Source organism: Micropterus dolomieu, linkage group LG22, assembly GCF_021292245.1.
Source record: "Micropterus dolomieu isolate WLL.071019.BEF.003 ecotype Adirondacks linkage group LG22, ASM2129224v1, whole genome shotgun sequence".
NCBI classification, from domain to species: Eukaryota; Metazoa; Chordata; class Actinopteri; order Centrarchiformes; family Centrarchidae; genus Micropterus; species Micropterus dolomieu.
Window position 1 is genome coordinate 11,629,716 of NC_060171.1, and position 22,262 is coordinate 11,651,977.

At 40.0% G+C, this 22,262-nt stretch overlaps 1 protein-coding gene across 1 annotated transcript in view; it reads left to right on the top strand.

The window, feature by feature from the left end:
• Positions 1-22,262, top strand: part of nell2a (neural EGFL like 2a) — a 102,872-nt gene that overhangs the window by 3,447 nt on the left and 77,163 nt on the right. The window contains exons 3-11 of the mRNA XM_046038298.1: positions 7,268-7,418; positions 8,806-8,979; positions 10,512-10,608; positions 13,491-13,563; positions 14,085-14,167; positions 14,490-14,618; positions 17,770-17,872; positions 20,215-20,306; positions 21,857-21,962. Of these exons, the coding sequence (XP_045894254.1) occupies positions 7,268-7,418; positions 8,806-8,979; positions 10,512-10,608; positions 13,491-13,563; positions 14,085-14,167; positions 14,490-14,618; positions 17,770-17,872; positions 20,215-20,306; positions 21,857-21,962 (1,008 nt within the window). The remainder of the gene's footprint in view (positions 1-7,267; positions 7,419-8,805; positions 8,980-10,511; positions 10,609-13,490; positions 13,564-14,084; positions 14,168-14,489; positions 14,619-17,769; positions 17,873-20,214; positions 20,307-21,856; positions 21,963-22,262) is intronic.

Consider the following 22,262-nt stretch of genomic DNA (forward strand, 5'->3'; position numbering starts at 1 on the left):
GTGTCTGGAGAAAGAGGAGAGCAGTGAACAGTGGGGGATTGCTGTTTAGTGCACCCCTGCTGATGTGTTTGAAGGTTGCTGTCAGCACTACATTGCATGGCATTAGGAGAGGTGGACCTCCGGGACGGGCATAATAGAAAGGGAGAAAAGACCCCGGGCTACGCTCCTCTCATGTCCTGATGCCAGGTGATACTCGACAGAACGCCACAGAATCCTCACATCATTAGCACTTCCCCCACAGATTTTAGATGTCTATCTATCTCTACATAAACAAGCACAGGGGCCACACCCAGAAGCACTCCCTTCCCCCAACACACATGCACCCACTCTCTCCCTCTACAAGCGCATGGACAAAACTCATTCCAAGTGCAAACAACACAATTGCTAGAAGCATCCTTTCAGCTGCAGCACAAGACTCCGCTGTAATAGTATCTCTGTGTGTGTGTATGTGAATCCTGTCTGTCTCAAAAGCATGTTGTTGCTCAGACTGTTTGAGCACTGGTGTTTCTGTGTATGTTGTGGTGATTATGTCCCTGACTGCAGCAACACTGAAGAGTAACGGGATGGAAGAGACTCATTTATAATACAGCAACACTATGTGTGTGTGTGTGTGTGTGTGTGGTGTGTGTGTGTGTGTGTGTGTGTGTGTGTGAAAAGGAGGGAAGAAGACAGAGGGTCTATGTGTGAATGTGAGTTTGTTTTCCTGCATGAATGTGTGCATAACAGATATAAGTGTGTGAAGGAATAAAATAGTGTTTCCACTGAAGTGGCTACACTTACCAGCTGCTAGTACACTGGTGCTGCTAGTATAGATAGATGGATAGATAGATAGATTTTTCTGCTGAATTGTATTGATCTGGTTCAGAGGGTGCTGTTTCCTAGCTAACCCTACACTTAAAGGAAAGACAAGAAAATGAGAATTAACCTACGGGAATCAATAAGGTAATTAACACTGACAAAAGGTTAGTGTAACATTCATGCTAAACCTCTATGATCTCTGTATGCTGTAAGGTGATTTGGAAAAGACACACCACTACCCATAAATTTGTTTCCCATGTTAAGTGTATTGTTGCAATTTGTGCAGTTGTGCAATGCACACAGCAAAAAACTCCCCTTATAGAAAGAAGCAAAGTACAATATAATGTAGAGAAATGTGCTTATATCATGCAAATACATACCTAGAGTAAATGAAAGTTCCACCAATGGGGGAAAATTTAATACAATAGTCTAGTCTTAAACTAGGCTATTAAAAAGAGTTCAAATTTGGATTCCCCAAACCCAAGCTAAGGTAATGCTGGTGACATCACTCAGTGACGAGTAAAGTGACTTTGACTTGTAGAATTGGTGGCGTTTTAAGCGTTTTCAGTTTGATATGAGCAATGATATTCTTGAAGTTCAATATAAAGGTACTCGAGGCTGTTGTTACATCAGTTTAGCTGAGTTAATATCTCAGGACAGGACTCCAAAGAAAGACCTAAAAACCTTGAAATAGGATGTGAAGTCCTCTGCCCTTTTCACCCTGATGATGAAGAGCTTAACGGAGAGGTTTGTATTTTTATAAAGTTTACCTGAAAACAATACTGACATGGTCATATGTACATTAAAGAGGTTATTGGTTGCTAAAAGTGTAAGTTGTTCCCCCTGTCTGGCTGCAAAGAGATTCATTCCTACAGTGACTTAGAATGTAATAGATGGGAACAAAAGCCACAATCCTTGCTCTCTGTTTAAAAAAAAAATAAATAAAAATAAAAAACTTACTCCAAAGTTTAGCTAAGGCTAAGACAAGGATTCTGCAGTCTGACTCAGACAAATCAGGTGGATTTTTATCCATAGTTATAGGCTTTTTAGTACAAAATTCCCTCTTTATGCTGCCACAGACAGTGTTCCCTTGCTGAGCCACAGCAGAGGGATAGTAACACAAAGTGAGAATTGTAAAGTGACTGTAACTTTGGTAAATACCCAACTGATTTGTCTAACTCAGACTGCATTTGTTTAAGCTGATCTGTAGTAGCTTTGCACTGGAGTGGGTTTTGCTCCTCATTTCTTACATACAGAGGGGAGCTGTTTGTGGCCAGTTTGCTGCTTATTGTTTTAAAAAAAAAATTCTAGAATCAAATGGAATTTTTCTTGCCAACATAGTCCAGCAATCTGCTTTATTCTATTTTCTTTCAAGATACCCACTAATTCTTGTCGATTTGTATTGGGGAACATGTTGAAATTGCACAGAATGGCAGATCTTTTCAATTGTTTTATAAGAATAATTAGAGTAGAATTAAGAACAATAAGAAGACTTTTATGACTCATTGCGAAACACAATGGCCAGAAGTTTTTCTGTGTGATCTTGTGGTGGTTCTTCAACAGACATCCTGTTTTTATCCACGGAAAAAATAAGTCAAGCAAAATGCCCAGTCAATTTAAAGCAGGCAAAATTTACCTGAATTAAGTCAGATAGCCTTTCTTAGTCAGCACTAGATAATACAGTCCAGATTTTATATCTACACTTGATATAATAATATTCCTTTTATGTATGCTGTAGTTTTTGTATATTGTATTGTGTTGCCAGAAAAGTTACCTAACCTTTCCAGACCTTTTCAAACTGTTGACTGACATTATCCCCAACTCCCTGTGGTCAAAGTCTCTTTTGCTTGCTGAGGTGAGCCTGATCCAGCGTTCCACACGGGATAACCATGGAGTGAGAGATATTTCTATCCCCCCCACGGCAGTTATACAGTTGGGTGGCTGGAAGGCTGTCATTAGCTCTGTGTATGTGTGAATGTCAGACAGGCGGTCACTGGGGAGGTGATCTGAGAATTGGGTAAAAATTGCTGGCCAAAGCAATCCTGGAGGTGCCCTTGGCTCAGTTTAGTATTTGTTCCAGGAGAGTGGAGACATGGTAGGGGGAGGCAGGTTTGCCGAATGCAGATTGACTGAGCGCGGTGGAATATTCAGGAGCTGTAACAACTAGCTTTTGGGTGTGTGTGTGTGTGTGTATGTGTATGTATGTTTCTGCATATCTTTGTGGCCATCTCTCTTTTTGTATTGACTCGATGTTCCAACGTTCGTTTGGAGCTGTAGGCTAGCCAAAATGTCTGCATTATAGTGATGGCGTGTGTCTGTCCGTGTTGCAGTCTACACCTGTTTGTGTATGAGCATGTGTTCACAGACGCATAAGCATGTGTGTTGACTGTAATGACGGGTTTGGAGTTTGCTGCCGGTGAAGAGTTTATCATTACTCTAATCCCTCTGGAGAGATATTCTCTTGCCTAACCCTCCCACACATCCTTCTCTGTGCTCAGGCCGGCAGATAAAATGTGTTGTTTGAAAAATGCACCATCATTTTTCAAATAGAAAACATTATGCAATTGGAAAATTGTATATTTTTACTTGGCTTGTCATTGTACTGTGTACCTTCCTCTGCTGATTGGATCACTGTGTTTATTCTGGCCCCTCTTGGCTCTGTGTGTTTAGTGCATCTCATAGCTCACTCACTCTTAACTGGTCAATAGATGGCTTACTTGCAAAATGTTGAGTTGTTGAAGAGATGTAGGAGGTGTTACCTTTTTCTGGCAATCTGCTAGAGACCAAAAAATGAAAGTCCTCATTATTCACATGCAAAGTGTGTATGATTTTCTTATCTAAAATCACTAATACTGTTTTAGTCACAGTTTCTTCTGGGAAATAATTAAATTAGATGCCAAACTTATAATGAACATAAAAACACACACTTCTGCCTGTCCTTCAGACTATGTTGTTTTTGCTGGAAAGAAAAGGAAAACTCTACCTCTTTCCAGTACAAAACATCAATTCTGTAAATACAGGTAGAAAGAAAAACAGTGTGTGAGAAAAGGATTGTGGCAAAGCCGGGTGTATCTGGGCTCTCAAGCTGTGCTGCAGGGCACTTATTTTAAATGCTAAATGTGTGAGCAAGTGATTGGTGCAGCACTGCCAATGTACTTCCTTGAGAATGCAGTGATGGGAGTATGGGGGGATTACAGCTGTGTGGGTACTAGGGGTCTGACAAAATAAGACCACCTTAGACAATTTAAGATTAGAATTGAAGCTGAGGGATGGAAATTGTGGCCTTAGTGTAACCATTAAAGCACAATGTACAGTACCCAGAAGATAAGATTAGGCTGTAGCCCAAAGCTGCGCTTCCGAGGGATGCTATTGAGCCTGAGGCTTTTGGAGATCTCTAGTCAGCTGGTAAAACTCTCTATGTTTCAAAAACAGTTTTCTCACAATCAGCCAGTCCTCATAGCCTGTGAACAACTAGGACAGATGACAAGAGCTGTGTTATTGTGCTGAAAAATGAGCTGATTGGAATTTTATGTGCTAGATCATCATTTTCAAGCTATTTTGTGTCAGTATCTCACATCAGACTGGTCGTTAGGAGCAGGTGGCTGCCCCATCTAGGCGTCTGCCAATAGATAATCGACCAAAGGCCCCCTCAGCAGGGCCACATTGATTTGGCAGAAGGGAAAGCTGGCCCTTTCTTCACAGCACCAAACTCATCTACTGCTCTTTCATGTATGTTTTTAGGAATGCAGAGATGGTACTGCTATAGCTGTCTTAATCTTTGTCTGAGTGCCTCTTGAGATTGTTGAGAGCATCGTGCTTTTCACACAGGCAACTCTACACAGTCTCATCACTCCATATAAATGAGAAGAATCCTCCACCCTACAATCCTCCGAAGTCCGATTTGAAGCAACCCCATTCCTCGCAAAGTATAAAGACTGGTGATGACAGTCGTCCGCTCATAGATCAAAAGCTCATGGCTATCAAACTGTGGAGCAGCCCAGTAGTAGATGTTCCTCGGCCCTTACCATCCCCCCTGCCTCATCAACATTCTCTCAGTATGGACCCGCCCTGACACCTGCTCCTACTGCACTCATTTTGCTCATGATTAAGATGTCAGTGTAGTCTCTGTTCAACACATGGCATGGTAATAGACTGACAAGCGCATATTGTTATAGACATTGCAAATCCTGTTTGGGTTGAGCTGCACAGAGCATAAAAAAAACAGAATTATTCAAAGAAAAGACACCAAAATGTAGCTTAAATACAATTTAGTAATTTATATCAACACTTCTCAAAGGAAAAATAATTTCCAGTAATATCTGAGGTTGTTGTCAACAGTGGTCATTTGGATTTGGTTATTAAGTGGGATCTGCTGATGGCAGCAGATTATTGCTCGGCAGAACTCCTGTTGCAGTCATTGGACCATCTGTCCTACCTCAGCCAATGACATTTGAATGATACTTTGGCGATGCAAAATGCATGAAACTGTGCCCTGTGTGTTTCCTCTGGTCAGCGACAAATCCAGTGAGCATTCTCGTTTAGACAGAAATGACTCAAAATATGTCCCAGATGGGCTTGAAAGCCTACACGATGAAAGAGCTAATGCTAGCCTTCTAAGTCCACACTGAATGTATAAGAAGAGAAGTATGAAAACATGCTCCTCTTTTCACCATGCTGTCATCGTATTATATATAACTTATGAGTACACTGCGTATGCCAGTCTTCTTCATGGCATTGCTTGCTGTTTCACATTGCATTGTGTTAATTGGCTACTCCCACCAGCTGGAAGTAATGTTAATACACTGAGGAAAAGCTGCCACGCTAGCTTCCTGGAGCGCTTAAGTGTGCCAGGGCATCTTGCATGCATCCCATAGCTGGAAGTAAACTCTTTGATGTGATTGCTTCTGAGAAACGTCATCATTTATTGATGCTTCCATTAAAGTAGCATAGGCGTCTGTGTAGAGATGGAGAGGAGGGAGGGGGCACACTGGTGGGAACAGGAGCTTATGAGCTAACTACACAGAAAATGCTCTCCCATCCACGCCAGCACCATTAGCCTTTCACTTCTTCTCCCCAAATCCTTGGCTTCATATCTACAGTCCTACACCAAGCCAAGGATGAAGTGTTTGCTCCATCGATCCAATTTTTGGGATAGCTGATGCAAGCTAATGGATGTTTGTTTGGTTAAGTTGTTATCTAATGATTTTAAGAAGTGCATGACATCAAGTTTTATTTGAGGTGAATGACCTGACTTAATCTTGAAATCACTTAAGCTTCAAAGTGGCTGGCTAGTTTCCTAATGCCTTAATTTGACAACATCTGCATCATTATTTTAAGAAGTCTTGAGGTTACGTCAGCCTTCTTATCAAAACAGGTCTGAAATGATCAACTTGCAAAACTACATTAAAAAGGATGTTAGCAGCTTTATTGGAAAATTGACTTTCTAGAGCCATAAACATTTTTAAAGGAAATATGAAACATTATGAAACCTTTTCATCACATTTTTATACCCTTAAGTGTGTTTAGTGTGGATTTTTCATTTATGAAGTCAAATATGTCAAGAGTTTATGTGATTGCATCAAACTGCATATTGCCTGTGAAATCCCAACCGAATGTTCACTTGTTCTGTACAGCAAATGTTCCTGTTTAATAAGTTGTATCTCTAAAATGTCAGCATTTCACTTCACTACAACATTTTCAGACATATTTCATACACTACAGAATAATTTAACATCACTTAGTTACACTACTTACCTTCTTACTCATAATAATTGTCATTAACATTATCACAGCTGATATTGTCTCATCAGTGTTTGAATTTCAGAAATGTGTGGGTTAAATAAGAAAGACCAATTACTGAGAGCAGGGAAATAATTGAGGTTAAGAAAGATTAGATTTTAAAAGGGATTGGGATTGTAGGGGTTGGGCAATATGGACAAAAATGTTATCACGATAAAAAGTTTTATGTCACTCGATATCGAGTTTAAAGGCTGATTTTTGCTCCTGAGTAAAACCAGATGGTTATTTGTGCTTTTAAACTACTCTTTATGGTTAAAACATGACAAAAACTTCCTAAACAATGTTCTACCTCAGAATTGTTAAGTGATCCACTGTTTGGCAAGTGTTTGCCATGTTCTGACCATAAAAAATAACAAAATCGGAACAAAATTTCACCTGTAAACTTGAAAGAAAGAATGATTTGACATTTATCGTGATAATTATCGATCAAGTGATATGACATTTTTCATCTTGACATTTTTGGCCATATCGCCCAGCCCTAGTCACAGGGTGGTCACAGCTCCTCCTGTCAAGGCGTCGAGGTGTCATTGGACAAGACACTGGTATGATCGCTGAGTGCTCAGTGTGTGAGTGAGTGATTGAGAAGCAAATTGTAAGGCGCTTTGAATAAATGCAGCCATTTACCATTTAGCTATTTGAATAATATCTGGTATTTCTGTCTTCATTCTAGGGTCCTCCAGGGAAGTGATGGCCACTGTTGAGGTCTCAGAGAAAATGGTCCAGAAGCTGAGAGGCAAGAATGAGTTTACGGTGCTGGTGACCCTCAAACAAGATCACCTCAACTCTGGGGTCATCCTCTCCATTCATCATTCTGATCACAGGTATGATCAGTTCACATTTCACATTCTAACATGTGGAAAAAGTGGAGCACATGCCATTGATTCCAAATATAAACATTATCTAATTTGGTTATACTTGCAGATATAACCGAAATGCACAGAGATACAATTTTCAAATTGATGTGAAAATACATTTAAATTATTTTGAGATGTATATTTTAGCAGCGTGAGACAAAACTAGAGCCCACAATATCACATGGAGGACAGTAAATCTGTTCATAAAGCCCCACAGATAAACCTTAATTAAAGTTGTTTTCTATATGTTGTACCATTCTCTGTTTTGTCATATCAGCAGTCTGTAAGAAGCAGATTGAAACTTCAATATTTGTGTCTGATGAGCATTTAGATGTTTTACACACCTGTCGAGTAAACAAAGCAAATCATCCTGTATGCCAATGTATTATTCACAGTCCATCAACGATCCAAACATTGAGTCTGTAATCGTGGACTGAAAACTGATGAGACGCTATCTGCAGTTAGCATGCTAATGTTTTCCATTAGTTTGTGGTAGCTGAGCCATTGGATGATCAGAACAGCAATCTGGATCCACATAATGCGTTGATTGAACAGTTTGTACATTAAAGTCAGTCCTGAAAGAGAGCTTGCAGGGATGTTAATGACTTTCCCCGCTGCTGATTAGCTTTCCCAGCTATTCATATGCAACAAAGCAGCACTGCATGGTTTCATTTGGAAACATGGCAAGGACTAATTCAGCGTCAGAAGTGTTAGCGAGTGCATTTATGCAGCCGGGATGAATGTGCATGCATGGCTAGGGGAGAGTAAATCTATTAGATTGGGTCTGCAGATAAATAATTTCCAATGCTACACTTGTGTGGTTGTCTATTTTTCTTTTGAATAATGTTTCCAGCAAATTACTCTAGTTTAAAGTCTTTCTTTAAAGGCAGAGGTGATGAGTGTGTATTGGCATCTCTTTCCATTAGTGTCACTATGCTGGGTGAATCTCAGTGGTGTGGAGAACAGGATTCTGGTAGAATACTAATACGCCAATGTACAGAGTTGAACCTCTACATGTGGGCTATTGTTGTGTGTTGCTGATGTTGCACTCAACAGCCAAATAGTACCATTATGCTTTACTAGTGATGTGATTAAATGGTGTTGAAGATCTGGGGAGATGTGTGTGTGTGTGGTGCTTGGAAATGAGTGACATGTTTATCTGTCAGCACTGTGCTGAGAGGAGCACAGACACTTTGGTGATGCATGCATGCAAGTTTTTGAGAAAACAGAAATTATGATTAGGTTTTAGTATTGAGACTTTAATGCAACAAGACATACTGTACAATGCAGAGAATGCAAACTGTCATTGCATGGGTGTTACTAGACGCAAGTTGCTGGTGCTTATATTCTGCAGGTTCCTGGAGCTGGAGAGTAGTGGACAGCGCAGTGAGGTGCGTCTTCACTATCGTACCAAAGGCCAACAGGCTCACACGGAGGTGTTCCCCTACAGCCTGGCTGATGACCAGTGGCACAAAGTCTCTGTGGCTGTCAGTGCCTCTCATGTCATACTTCATGTCGACTGCAATAGGTAAGATGCTGGGGATGAATGTTAGCGTGTATGCGACAATAAAATATCAAATAAACGCCATATGTGTTGTAGTTTGGGAGAATTCTTACAATGTATGAGAAGGGAGGCTTTCAAATTTTATAACTCAATTAAAATACAGATATGATTTCCTCAGGTGTTTCCAAAGCTAACTTTAAATAGGATGCACAAATACCATATAATGTATTGGTAAAGGTATCGGCCATGAGGTGAACGTTCCAGGTTTAATAAAGTTTTTTGTCAATTGTAATCATTCCGTGTTTCCACTATCAGTTATATTTATTGAGTCAAAAAAAGCCACAGCAATACCTTCCCTTATGTTACTTATCCTAAAAATGATTCCTGTGAGTTCCAGACAGTGAGTTATACAGACTTAATATTTGTGAAAAAGAGAACACTGGCATTGGATCAGTAGTTGAATGGGGTATTGGACTTGGTGCATCCCTACTTTAAATGAATATCTGTAGCTGTCACATAGAATTCTTTGTTCAAAGTTAAAATATTTCCTTTCATTTCATGAAAGTGTCCTTAGTCAAAAAAATCTACAGTGCTTGGTACGGTGGTTTCAGCTGGAAACACTATTACTACACTACTACTATAACAGTACATTGGCACTTAAATGCAACACTCTTGTTCTATCATTGTTGTGGATTTGAACGGTCTTTAAATTTATACAGTTGCTCAAAATGTTTTAGACCCATTTATACAGTACACACAAGGAATTCAAACCTGAAATTATTTTGTAAAAAGTGCATACTTTCAATTTTAAAACTACCATAATATATAATTATGATGGCTATAACAGTGCAGGAACTTGGTTGGCCAGCTGCATGATTGGACACAAGTGTGTTAGTGTTTTCTGATGGGAAGCCATTGAGGGATCACCTCCTTGTCTCTTATACCATCTAAACTATCCTCCTCTTGATCAGGGGATCAGGGTCTTGAACTGGCTTTTCTATCAGGGAAATGTATTTTCTGATATCAAAATTGAAACATCATTTAACCAGCTCCCCCCAAAAAAGAGATAGAGAGGAAAGAAGAAAAGACGGCACATGTATGGCGCTGAACGAAAAGGTGGAACTGAAACTTATTTGGTAATTAGCAAATTTAGTATATGGGACTACATAACAGACAGGAGTCTCTGCTGATAGTGACATCCAGAGAATAACCTCTTTCAGCTGTCTCACATGAATGGGTACAGTGCAGGTCGAACGCACGTTGAGTTGGTCTGCATTATATTTGCATCTGCTATACGAAAGGGGTGTTACAGTAGTTGTTTGAAGGATCCTCCCTGGCACAATAAAAAAAAAAAAAAAAATAACAGACGGCAACACCATGTGTATTACAGAAAGCATGTGGCTATCTATACCCTCCTCAGGGAAGGAGTTAACAGGAGGATTTAACAGGGCAGGACCTGCAGTGCAGGGGAAATTGTTATTCTAAATAGATGAAAATAAGTGAATTGACAGAATGTACAACCTGCAGGGATCCTTCACTGTGTATTTGTTTTGCAGGATCTATGAGCGGGTGGTGGAAGCCCCCTTCATGGACATACCTGAGGATGCCTCCTTCTGGCTTGGACAGAGAAACGCCGCTCATGGCTTCTTCAAGGTTAGCGCTGGTGTACAAACTTTCCTCACAGAAAATGAGTACTGATGCCTGTCTTGATATGTGATGATTCAGAATGGCAAGAACAATTCATTTATCTTAGCTGCTGCACTAGCTTTTCACCCCATACTTAATCTTGGTTTATACTGTATCTTCTCCCTCTTTGTTTGGCTTGTTTGGTTTTATTTACTGTAGCTGTTGGATTTAATTGCATGCATTTCTCAAGGCTTACCATATTAATTTGAAGTTTGCTCTGACTACCCTAGGAATTGACATTTTTTGTCATTGTTTGTTCCCTCTCCCTTAGTCTGCAGCTAAGCCCAGTGCAATTATCTCAGCAGCCCCCACAATGCTGATTTGGGAGAAATCATTAAATAGCCTCTGGACTATGCTCATTAAGCTTAGTCTATAGTCTTGTTTATCAGACTGGGAGACATATATCGCCTTTCCCAGACTGAACTGCACTCCAAAATTTCCCACCTGGGGATACATGTTGGGGCAAAATGTCAGCTTACCGGCAACTATAACTATTTTAATCAGTCTGCTGGTGACTGGCTCTGTGTTTGATGATGTGTTGTGTACCTGCGTGCGTGCGTGCGTGCGTGTGTGTGTGTGTGTGTGTATTTTAATGCTTTACACATTGTGTCCTGGCTGTTGAATTTCCTCTGTGTTAATTGGTAGATGAAAGAAACCTTGGAGGTCAGCCACTAATCTTGTCACGCAGCAGCATCTCTCCCCTCGCCACTCTCTGAATCCTTGATTAGTTGCTAGGAAGGCACATCTCCTTTTAAAACACACTCCTTCATTAGTACACGTACACTCAGACACACAAAAACAGTCAATGTCTGTTGTAGGTGTCAGCTGAAGACGAGAAAATCACATCCCTGTAACATTAATAGTAAAGACGCAGAAATGAGTGTACATGCACCTCTGCTTCACAACTCGGTAAATATCTGCTTTACAGTCCACACACATCAGCCAAATCTATTTTATCTTACTTAGCTAGTGACACAATGTTAGAATTTCAGCAGTTGTAGATTTGTATGCTGATGTAGCAAGTTGTTCTACATCCTAACTTGAAAGGCTAAAAACAATTTGATTCAGGCCTTCCCAACAAGAAACAGCAACCGCTGCAACATGCAAATCAGATTTTGTTTGACAGTCAGATTTCATTCGTTATTTTTCAGGATTGTTAGGATAGATGTTTTCAAGATTGTTTGCGGTTTGTAGAAAATGGATGTTGGTGCATCAAAAGAGATCCAACCCTCACTCTGCCACTCCCAAATTCACATTTCCGGTACAGATGGGGCAACTGTAGGTGTCCCACGTGTTACTGCATGCATACTGCAGTAAACAAGAGTGTCACTGACACAGAGGAATCAGTTTGGAGAGTTTAAAATGTTTTCAGTTGCCAGAACGCACAAAACAAAGTCTAGCAACTGGTTGTTTTGATAGTGCTGCATTACAACACATGCTCTGCTTTTAAAGACACAGTGAAATGAAAAATTTTCCATTTCTAAGTCAAATCAGTTCAGTTCAATTGGGCATTATTGGATCTGCTTTGTAGGACTAGATGTTAGACTAGATGCTGCCTAGACTCTGCGCGAAGGGAGTGATGCCCACGACACCTCCAGAGGGTTCGGCAGTGAATCCCGGTGTCTCGGTCTCAACCCCTAGATACCATACACTCACTTAAGGGCTCAGGTAGAGTACTTTCTGTTCATCCAGAGCAACTGACTGCCTTTTTCAGCAGCTCTGCAGATGTCTTTGACTGCTTGCTGGTGGGCCTTCCCTCATACTCCCCATCTGGAATACAGACGTTTACATTGCCAAAGCAAGTGTAAAATAAAAACATGTACATGAATCCCTCTTGTAACCAAACCACACCCACTTATTCCATTGCACTCTGAAATATTACTGAAGATAAAGCGGCTAAAACTGTTGTTCCACTGTATCTTTAACAACATACGCTCATAAAAACAAAAGTAGTAATAACGCAGTATTAATCACAGTACAGAAGTTTACTATGGATGCATGGAAAATGGGTTCTATGGCCGCAGATAAATGTATAGTTTTTTGGTTTCATTTCAAGTTTGATAGACGCGACTCCAAGCTGCTTTCATTTCAGCAGGTTGCCGTGTAAAATCAGCAAATAATTTCTGCAGCATTTTAAATTTATGGCCTGTAAATTGAAGTGGCAAGACAATTTAAAAAACAATTTCTCCTAAGTTTCACCGCTTCACTTCTGTAAGGGAAATAAATGCACTCAAGAAATGAAATGGGCCAGGTTACCATAGCGACAGAGTGTGGGTATGTGTATACGTGGGTGTATGTATGTGTTTGGGGCTCGACAGCAGGACAAAAGTAGTTATCAATTGGGTGTCAAATTGAATCTGTATGTCCTGTTTATGCTTATTGCAGGAGATTGGGAGGAAAAATAAAAATTCCATCTACCTACTAAAACTACCACATAATTGGTTCACTTAACTTCCTGTTGGAGTTCGGTTATGAGATGATTCACCTGAGCGACAACATCAAGAGGCATATTATCTTACAACTAACTTCTCTCACTTACCAGATTTAAAAATACATTTGCACTCACTCTCGGATTTATTGCTATTTCACTATGTTCAGTTTTATGCTCAGTTTAAGGCTCTCATAAACAAGGATGTTGGTTTTGTGTTTGCATGTTCTGCACAAGCTTGGGTTCCATGTGATCTCATGTGGAAAATGTACTATGAGCACACTTAGATACCACAGCCCCTCTGGGTCCTTATCCACTTACTACACATTAACATGCTTCATCTCATTTTTATTGCCTGTCTGCCCTCTGTAAGGTGTTATTCTCCTTGACTAAAAAGTTTGATGTGGGTCTGCCTGTGCAGGGAGTGATGCAGGACGTGGAGATCCTGGTGATGCCACAGGGTTACATCTCACAGTGTCCAGATCTGAACAGAAGTGAGTGCAGTCTCTTATTTAACACAGCAACAAAGCATTCCATTAAGAGTTTAATTTAACCTAAATTGTCTCTGGTGCTTATTTTACTAGGCACTTGATTGCATTGATTTGTTTTTTTATTTAAATTCTTGAAAAACTCTGCGCTCACTGGAGTCCTGCTAACAAGAAAAAGACACACCTCATGGTTTAAAATCACATTAACTGCATGTCCCCATGCAAAAGTTGACAGGGGACACTGCTTGCTGCGGTTTAAAGTAAATGAGGTCCTCTTGCAGAGGGGACACTGTGAAGAGAAAAATTGCAATATATAAAAATGAATAAATTACATAATGTTAGTGCTGTAGATCATCATTTATAAAACAAATTTAGTTATTATTTATACAATATTTTTTGAAAACAATATGTGCCTAATCTACGATCTACAACTATTTTAATTTGTAATATATAATAATAAATTATCATAATTGCAGGTAATTGTATAACATGTACTAAATTACAGTATATTTTCTCTTGTATGTCAGCATGCCCAACCTGTAATGATTTCCACGGACTTGTGCAGAAAATCATGGAACTGCAGGATATCCTTGCTAAAACATCCAGCAAGGTAATGTAATGTGATATAATGTGTCCACAAATCGACTATTATCTTAAAAAATATAAGTGTGTCACTAACATTCATTGCAACAGGCTGTTGATGACATATTAACATTAGACTTGGCTATTGGTGAAGTCTTTACACAAAGAGTCTCTGATGCAGAGACTCTTTGTGTAAATGGGGTTAATGGTGTCTAATGACTTACTTTTGTGATGCTGATGGTTTTCTTTTGAAGCTCTGCTTTCTATATGTGAATATAGACACCAAACGAGGCAGACTCTCATCTTCTCTCCTTCTTGCCTTTTCTTTTTGGGGCGGGTGGCGTGAGCAGCTGTCCAGGGCGGAGGAGAAGATGAATGGGCTGGATGGCTGCTATTGTGAGAGAACCTGCAGCGTCAAGGGGGTCGTCTACAGGGAGGAGGAGGGCTGGACAGATGGCTGCAGAAACTGCACATGCTCGGTGGGGCTTCACACATTCGAGTGTGTGTGTGTGTGTTGATGCGTGTGTACACTGCGCATATGGGTGTGTATGTTAGAGTAATAAAGAGCTAGGGAGGACATTCAATTTTAAATAAGTGTGTGTAAACATACTGAATCTGGAATTATGTGCTTGTCATACAGTATGTGATTGTGGGGTTGTTTCATGAGTGTGTCATGAAATAAATAGATATATGTGTGAAGGTCTGGGTAGATCTGAGTGTGTATGTGTGTGCGCGCGCATGTGTGTCTATTAGAGAAAGAGAGAACGTGCATTTTTCATCATGTCTGTAATGCCGTGTGTTGTTTTGCCTTTGTGTGCATTCATCAGTTGTGTGTCTATGTTTATGAGCGTCTCTCTACATTTACGCATTCACTGCTCCCATTGTAGGTATTGGCTTTTGTTTTGCTCCCCTGTTCATCAAGTGTGTGAAGGTGGGGGGACGGGGGTGTGTGTTTGGGTAGGTTGGAGGTGCAGAGAGCAGGGGCCCCATTGTTGATAGCTTATATTCTCATTATTTCCTTGCAGTAGAGGAGGGTTGCCCCAGTTACCCGAGAAAAGATACTGTATTGAAAAAACCTCCACAGTACTCGGGATTAGACACATCAACAACAGTGCTTAGTAATGCTTAATTCTCTCAACAGTCTACTTTTAGCTGCACAAAGTGTGAATAATTGCCAAAAAGAGAATAAGAAGTGATAGGAGATCTGGGGCTTGTACCACATCAGCAAACAGATTTCACCCCCTGTCAGTCTACTCAGCTTTGGAACTTGAAACCCATTCGCTGCTACTGAACCTCTCCAACCAGCCAATGAGATGCCTTCGCGCACCACTACCCAACATGCAAAAAATAGGAAATCAAATATCTCTCAGTGCACTGCACCTAATTGCTCTTGACAGATGATAATTATCATCAGGGATTTGTTCTGCCTACTCATCCAATGAAATCGCTTCATTCGCCGGCAACGGTGTGTTGCCATTCCCGGGCGGCAATTAAGGAATTAGATGGGATATGTTCCTTACCTTATGTGTGGCAATTAGCTGTGACCTTTAAAATTCAAAGGTCATGCATTACGATGTTATCACTTATGTGGATCAGGTTCATAGATGTTGCTGTCACAGAGCTTTCATCCGTGGAAGCAATGTTAATTACAGGCACAGCTGGAGAAAAGGAGGTAGCATTTAAATACATCAGATTTACAGGCTACCGTGGAAATCTACTGTAGGCTATGATTAGGTTTAAAACAAAACTTTTTAATGAGCAAGCATAGTCTTGATTTCTGCCAGAATCCACCTTCCCAGCATATTTTAAAAAATGCAACAGGGTGGAGGATAGTTGGGGGGCAAACTACTGTGTAGTGGCAATCACCCAGGTGTTCGAACAGAGTTCAGTTTTGGGGCACTTTGACTCAAATTCGCACCACTGACAATTTCAAATGAGCTTAACAGTGCTGATTCTTGAGGGAAGAGAGGTCAAAATTAAAGCATTTTGCATATTAGTTGTGTCGCACCATTTAGTTTTATATAGACTTGGTCTGCCAGAGCATAACCTGCTCCACAAAAAAGACGTGGCTTGGTTTGCGGCCAGTTGTGAAACAGGAGTCAAAAATAGTATGAAAACATTTCTTGAGTAAATTGGGTAGTCTTACTGTACTGGGCACTAAGAGTGGTCTTGTTTTTTTTGTGTGTGGGACGATGCAGTGGTTTGTAGGGGGCGTGTGGAGAGTGAGTTCTGGGGTAGAGGCACAGTGACATAGACACAATTATTAACTATAAGAACTTGGAATCTGAATGACCATAGTGTAGCTAGCATGCATTTTGATGTGCATGCTGGTAGTTAGAGGTTGACCAGTCATGAGCAGTCACCAATGGGCTGTCCGTGTCTGCACTGGAGAATCACAGAGGCTTGAGTAGTTTTGGAAGCCAATAAATGCACATATACAACCCACTGCCAAGTGGAAAGACAACAAGGACGGGAAAGAAGAAATAGACACACTATGTGAAATAAAAAAATTAAAGCAGGATCATGATCTTGCAAAGTTGATGGCCACACCTTTATCCATTTGCTTTCATACTAAGCATGTAATCTTTCTCCCCTAATGTATCAGACAGGCTGAGTGAAGTGGCAGGAGGCAGAGGTGTGGACCCAAAATGCAGACACTTGCGAGGAGGATACAGTTAAAAGAGGATTTACTCAATGAGAACTCATAACGGAGTACAGGGCAGAACACTCAGGGCAATAAATACAAGGGCACACCACACACAAGCAGGCGGGGCAATCACAGGTGAGACAAATTAGGAATCAAGGCAGATAGAAAACAAAGCTTGACAAAAACACCAAAATTACAAAATAAAACAGGAAGTAAAGCTACCAACAGTACACAAGGATATAAGTAACTTAAGACAACAGAGAAGAAGGAAGCAAACTAACAAAACCTAAACAAGAACACAGAGGCAACGAGTAAAGCAGAAATTGACATTAACAAAATAACAGAAAAACAACACAGTAAAACCCAAGATCATAACATAATGATGTAACTTCAACTGATAATGTAACAAGCATCTCAAAATGAATGTCTTCTGCTTATTTAATTTGTCCGGAGCACATCTGAGCTGTGTTTATCTGTGCTTAACTAGTAATCTTCCTCCACTAGTAAGATGAAACTTTGATTTGTTAAAATTTAGATTTTGACGAAATGACAAAAATAGTTTTATCTGCAAGAAGTAATAAATATATATCTACTACTAACAAACAGAACATTTGACATTTCACAAATATATGCATATTGGTGTATATGTGTTGGCCAGTAAGTAAAAAACTGCAGTACAAAAATGCCAACATATGTTTATAAATGCATTTTCTTTGGAAAATGTGTTTCCTTTACATTGCGACTCCACTTGGGAGCACCGGCAAGTTTATTTTTCAATTGTAAAATGCCTCGGTCAGTACATATCATGGTCTGTAATTATCACATTTAAGGGATCCTTATCAAAAATATTTGAAAATATATTGTCTGTGATGTGTATTTTTATGATTTTTCTTGATATTTATGTAATATCTATCAGTATCAGTCTGTATGCATTGGCCTATAGTAGTCACTCTTTAAAGGTGTTGTTTCTCTCTCTTCACCAGAATGGCACGGTGCAATGTGAGGCCATCTCCTGCCCTCCCCCTCAGTGCCCAGCGGGCACCGCGCCTGCCTACGTAAAGGGTGCTTGCTGCAAGGAGTGCCAGCGTGAGTGGAGTACCCTTAACATCGTCACCCTCCTACACTCGTACAATCATGGACACAATTGCGCAAAAACACACACAACAGCAAAACAACCTCCATCACCACCAGATATAGAGCACGCATCACGCCTCCACAAGGGCTGCATGACAATTGACCAGGGCTTTGCTGTGTTGCTAAGCTACCTCCAAACATGCCTCTTGAGATGGGTCCATCCTTTTGCATATACATGGACCAATCAATTATTCACTAGCTGGCTTCAAAACACAGATGGCCACCAGTCACACAGACATGAGCCAATAAATCTGGGATCACTGCATGTGATGTAAAGTAGTTCCTATTTATGGCAGACGTGCTGTGAGAAAAGTGAAGAAGAAAGAAATGTTAAACGCCTGAAACGATGTACACTCACTGGTGATAGTGTCTTCTTAAATGTCATTTTTTTTTTTACTTTTGAGCACTGATATGTTCTTGCTGGATAAATAATTCTCTTTCATCACATATCTACATTAATGGGTCTTCTTTTTCCAAAAGACTTTGAGTTCAGCAATGAACTCTTATTAGCCTCCTTACCGCAGCACTCTGCATCACATATTCTCTCAATTCCCTTCTCAATAAAAATGGATTTCAGAGGATATTAGCTTTTCCACCCCAGAATTCTTCTGATATTAACCCAAATTAAACTTAAAGAGATGTGATGTGTTTGCTTTCAAAAGACAGAACGAGCTGCCTGCCAATGTATAGAACAGAATCTATGGAAATCATTAGCTTAGTTTAGTATAAATAAGAGTGTTTTTAATAACTGATGTTATGAAAGGTTACAGACCATATGAATGATAGAAAAATTCGGCAGACTTTACTTATGTATAGTATTTCTTCATAGATCTCACTCCACATCTTGTGCAAACTGACTTCACTTGAGAACTTTCACACCACACACTCCCACACACTGCTGCCGTTGCTCTACTGCTTCCCTTGCAAAGCAAATAATAGATAAGTTTTAACTCTTTATCAGCAAGAAACCATTAGTCTTGGATTCTAATCAGCTTGCGTCGGCATCACTTCCACCGACCCATGGGTCGGTGCTGGAACACAGGGGTTTATGAGGGGTTTATGTATGACTCTGAATGTGTTGCCGTGTTACACAAATATAAACACGTAGCAGGTAATCCCCTTAAATTCAACATCCCTGTGCTCACTTATCTCAACGAGGTAGACAAACACACAGCTAATTACGCATGCTCCGGCTTTGGAGAGTGGCGCAAGTTTCCCCACTACAAAGACATGATTCCCTCTCCAAATTAAAGCCTTATCTGGCAGCACAAGGCCTTGCAGGGAGGAGTTCTGAGCCAGTTTTTTTTTTTTTTTTTGATGATCTGTCAAGTAGAACGTCAAATGGCTGTTTCAGAAGTCCTTCGCTTTCATGATACGCCGCTTTGTGATAGGGCCTGACCTGCAGTGTCAATCATTTCTCTCCCTCATATTAGTCTGAATCTGTCTGACCCCAACTACTCATCCAACTCGGACTTTCTGCTCATGTGATTATTTTTGCAAACCTCTCGCCCTATAAGTATGTAAAACTGATTCACCGTAGTGTTGCAGTGTTTTCTCTCTGTACATGCTAATTATTTCATCACTTATTTTGTAGCATTGTTTAATTGGGCTTGATATGCTTGATTTGGTTTGACTCAATATACCTGAGGACTTAACATAATAACATGTAAAATAGTAGTGTAAATAAGACCCCTGCTGTTCATGTCCACAACTGAGTGTAGGAGTGTAGATATGGGTTAAATGTTAATATATTTGGTGGGGCAGGGTTGAAAATATGTGTGATTTGCATAATATATAAAAAATAAGAAATAGTTTGAATAATTAAATACATTTTAGGTTTCTGGCAGGTAAACTAAGCAATTATAAGACAGCAATTTGGAATCTGGAAACAAAAGATATTATTTATTACATTTTAAAGACAGAAGTAATTTATTGATTAATGAAAAAAGTGAGTGGTAGATTAATCCATTCACATTTCCTTTTCTAAATCTACTCAAATGAAAGTTATCAAACAATTTGTGTTTTATTTTAAGAAAAACTAATAAATCATAGTAGCTTGAACTCACATAATCTTAAACATCTAGCATATGCATTTTTAGTAGATTTCTTTTATGTACTGCATTCACATTCATTAAAACAAAATAAAAATACAGATTATTTTGTTGAATATGATAAAAATTATGATAAAATTTTTTCAAGGGATAAATGTGATTTTCTGTTTCCATTTATTTATTTTTATGTGTTTGTGTGTTTATTTGTGTGCATGCTGATGATTTTTCTGTGCCTGCTATCAGCAATCTGCCTGTTTGGTGGAAGAGAGCTAGTGGAAGGGAATCAGAAGGCTGTGCGCGACTCCTCTGGCAGGTGTCTGCTGTTTGAATGCAGGGTAAGTCTTGTCAACGCACACACACACACACACACACACACACCCCTAGAGAGAGAGAGAGAGAGAAAACCCACTTATACATACTCATTCAAAATGATTTTATCAATCCTCTGCAGGAAGAGACACCACAATAACTCATGTAACCAAGCATTTCAACTCTGTTCATATGTTAAATGTAAAAATTGTGGCAGTGCTTGACAGCTCACTAAATACTCATTTCACAGCTACCTTGCCCCGACCTGAGAGGATAAATCAAGCCTCAATGAGCCAGCATGCAAGATTGTCCACTTCAGCTGAATTTCATTGATCTGGCTTGTCATCGTTTTCTTTGTGATCTAAAGAAATTGGCCAAATCCTTCTACTGAAGTTTAAATTTGGAATCCAGAGCAGTGCTCAATCATAGGATGCCACAGCCATTCTTCAGAATCAATCATCAGATACCACAGTGGTCCCAAATCATATTCATTTCCCAATTATTCAGAGTATTTTCTTTTGTCTGCCAGATGGGTGGGTCGTTCACTTTTGGGAATAATTCACTTCATGACATTATGGCAGGCATGCCCAATCAATCACAGAAAAGTGAATTGAAGTTTTTAATCACCCAACTCTATCGTATCAGCCAACTCCTCTATGAATTCTGCAAAGCTCCATTGGAATCTGCAGTTTCAGACAGCTGTCTAGCTTGCTTGCCCACACCTGGCCCATCTGTAGTCCCAGTTAACTGACTGGCAGTCCCAGGCAGATCAAAGAAATGGGGACGGGGAGTACTGTCAGTCGGCCCACTGCCGCAAACTCCTGCAGGCTTCCCCTGACAGCTGCTTGTCATGTCTCTGATCTTCTGTCTGCCTGCTGGCTGTAAGGGGGGCACAAGTTTTGGGTGGTGGGTGGCAAGAAGTAAGCGGCTTGTTTGGAAAGTTGTTTGGGGACTTTTAGGGGAAGTTTGTTCTAGAATTTCATGAGGGCATAATCAGTCAATGTACAAGTTGAGGTCATGACACCTCATGGAGACATCTTGTACACAGACTGGTCTGAAGATTATTACCGTAAGTAAAATATGTGTTCACTACAAACAGATAGAAAAGCCTTTGTCTTTGTCCAACTGTGTCTAGTGTTAATGACTCAAAATTAGCATCAGTCAGAGGGACATGGATGAGATCATCAGAGAGTACTGCCAAAGGCATGCTGGGAAAAGGAACCCCCTAATCAGGTTTTACACTCTGACTAAACACACATGCAGGGATTATCCAGAAGATTGATTCACTGTTTGTATAATAAAGATGCATCATGAATCATGATATAAATCACTGAGGATAACAGGAGGAGAAGAGAAGACAGCTCCTCCCCCCTTCCAGGAGTAGTTTGGGAAAATACTGCTATTGACCAATGAGTAATTGGTTTGTAATGAACACACAAGGAGGAGGGAGTGTGAAAAAGGAAACACAATATATGAATAATTACCTTCATAATTACATGCAGGCCCTAGCAAATGAGTGGAGGGCAGAGTGGACCTAAGAAGTAGCTCATGACGATTGTGTCTCTGCCCATCAAAGGACAGGACCATGCATCGAGTAGTCCCCAGTGAGCCTTGTCCCGAACTCAACTGTGCAGAGTCTGAGCAGATCACCTTGAGTGACAGATGCTGCAAAGTCTGCAGAGGTATGGAAGAAACATCATCCAATACCATGCCATATTTTTTATAGTGCAATATTATTATTTAAAGTTTTTATTTTCACATTTTGCAGGTTTTTTGTCATCCCTGGTTGCCTGTAAAGTTGCAAATCAGCAATCATCCAAATTTGATCTGTAATTTGTAATCTATAATGTGTAGAAAATGGGCTTCATGTGTTCATTTGATTCATATTATTTCTACTTTTAGCTCAAATATATCTCCAGTATCTGCTTTTGAGATTATGAAATCAGATGTAACAGAGGGAAAATATTATAGCAAATTAAGAT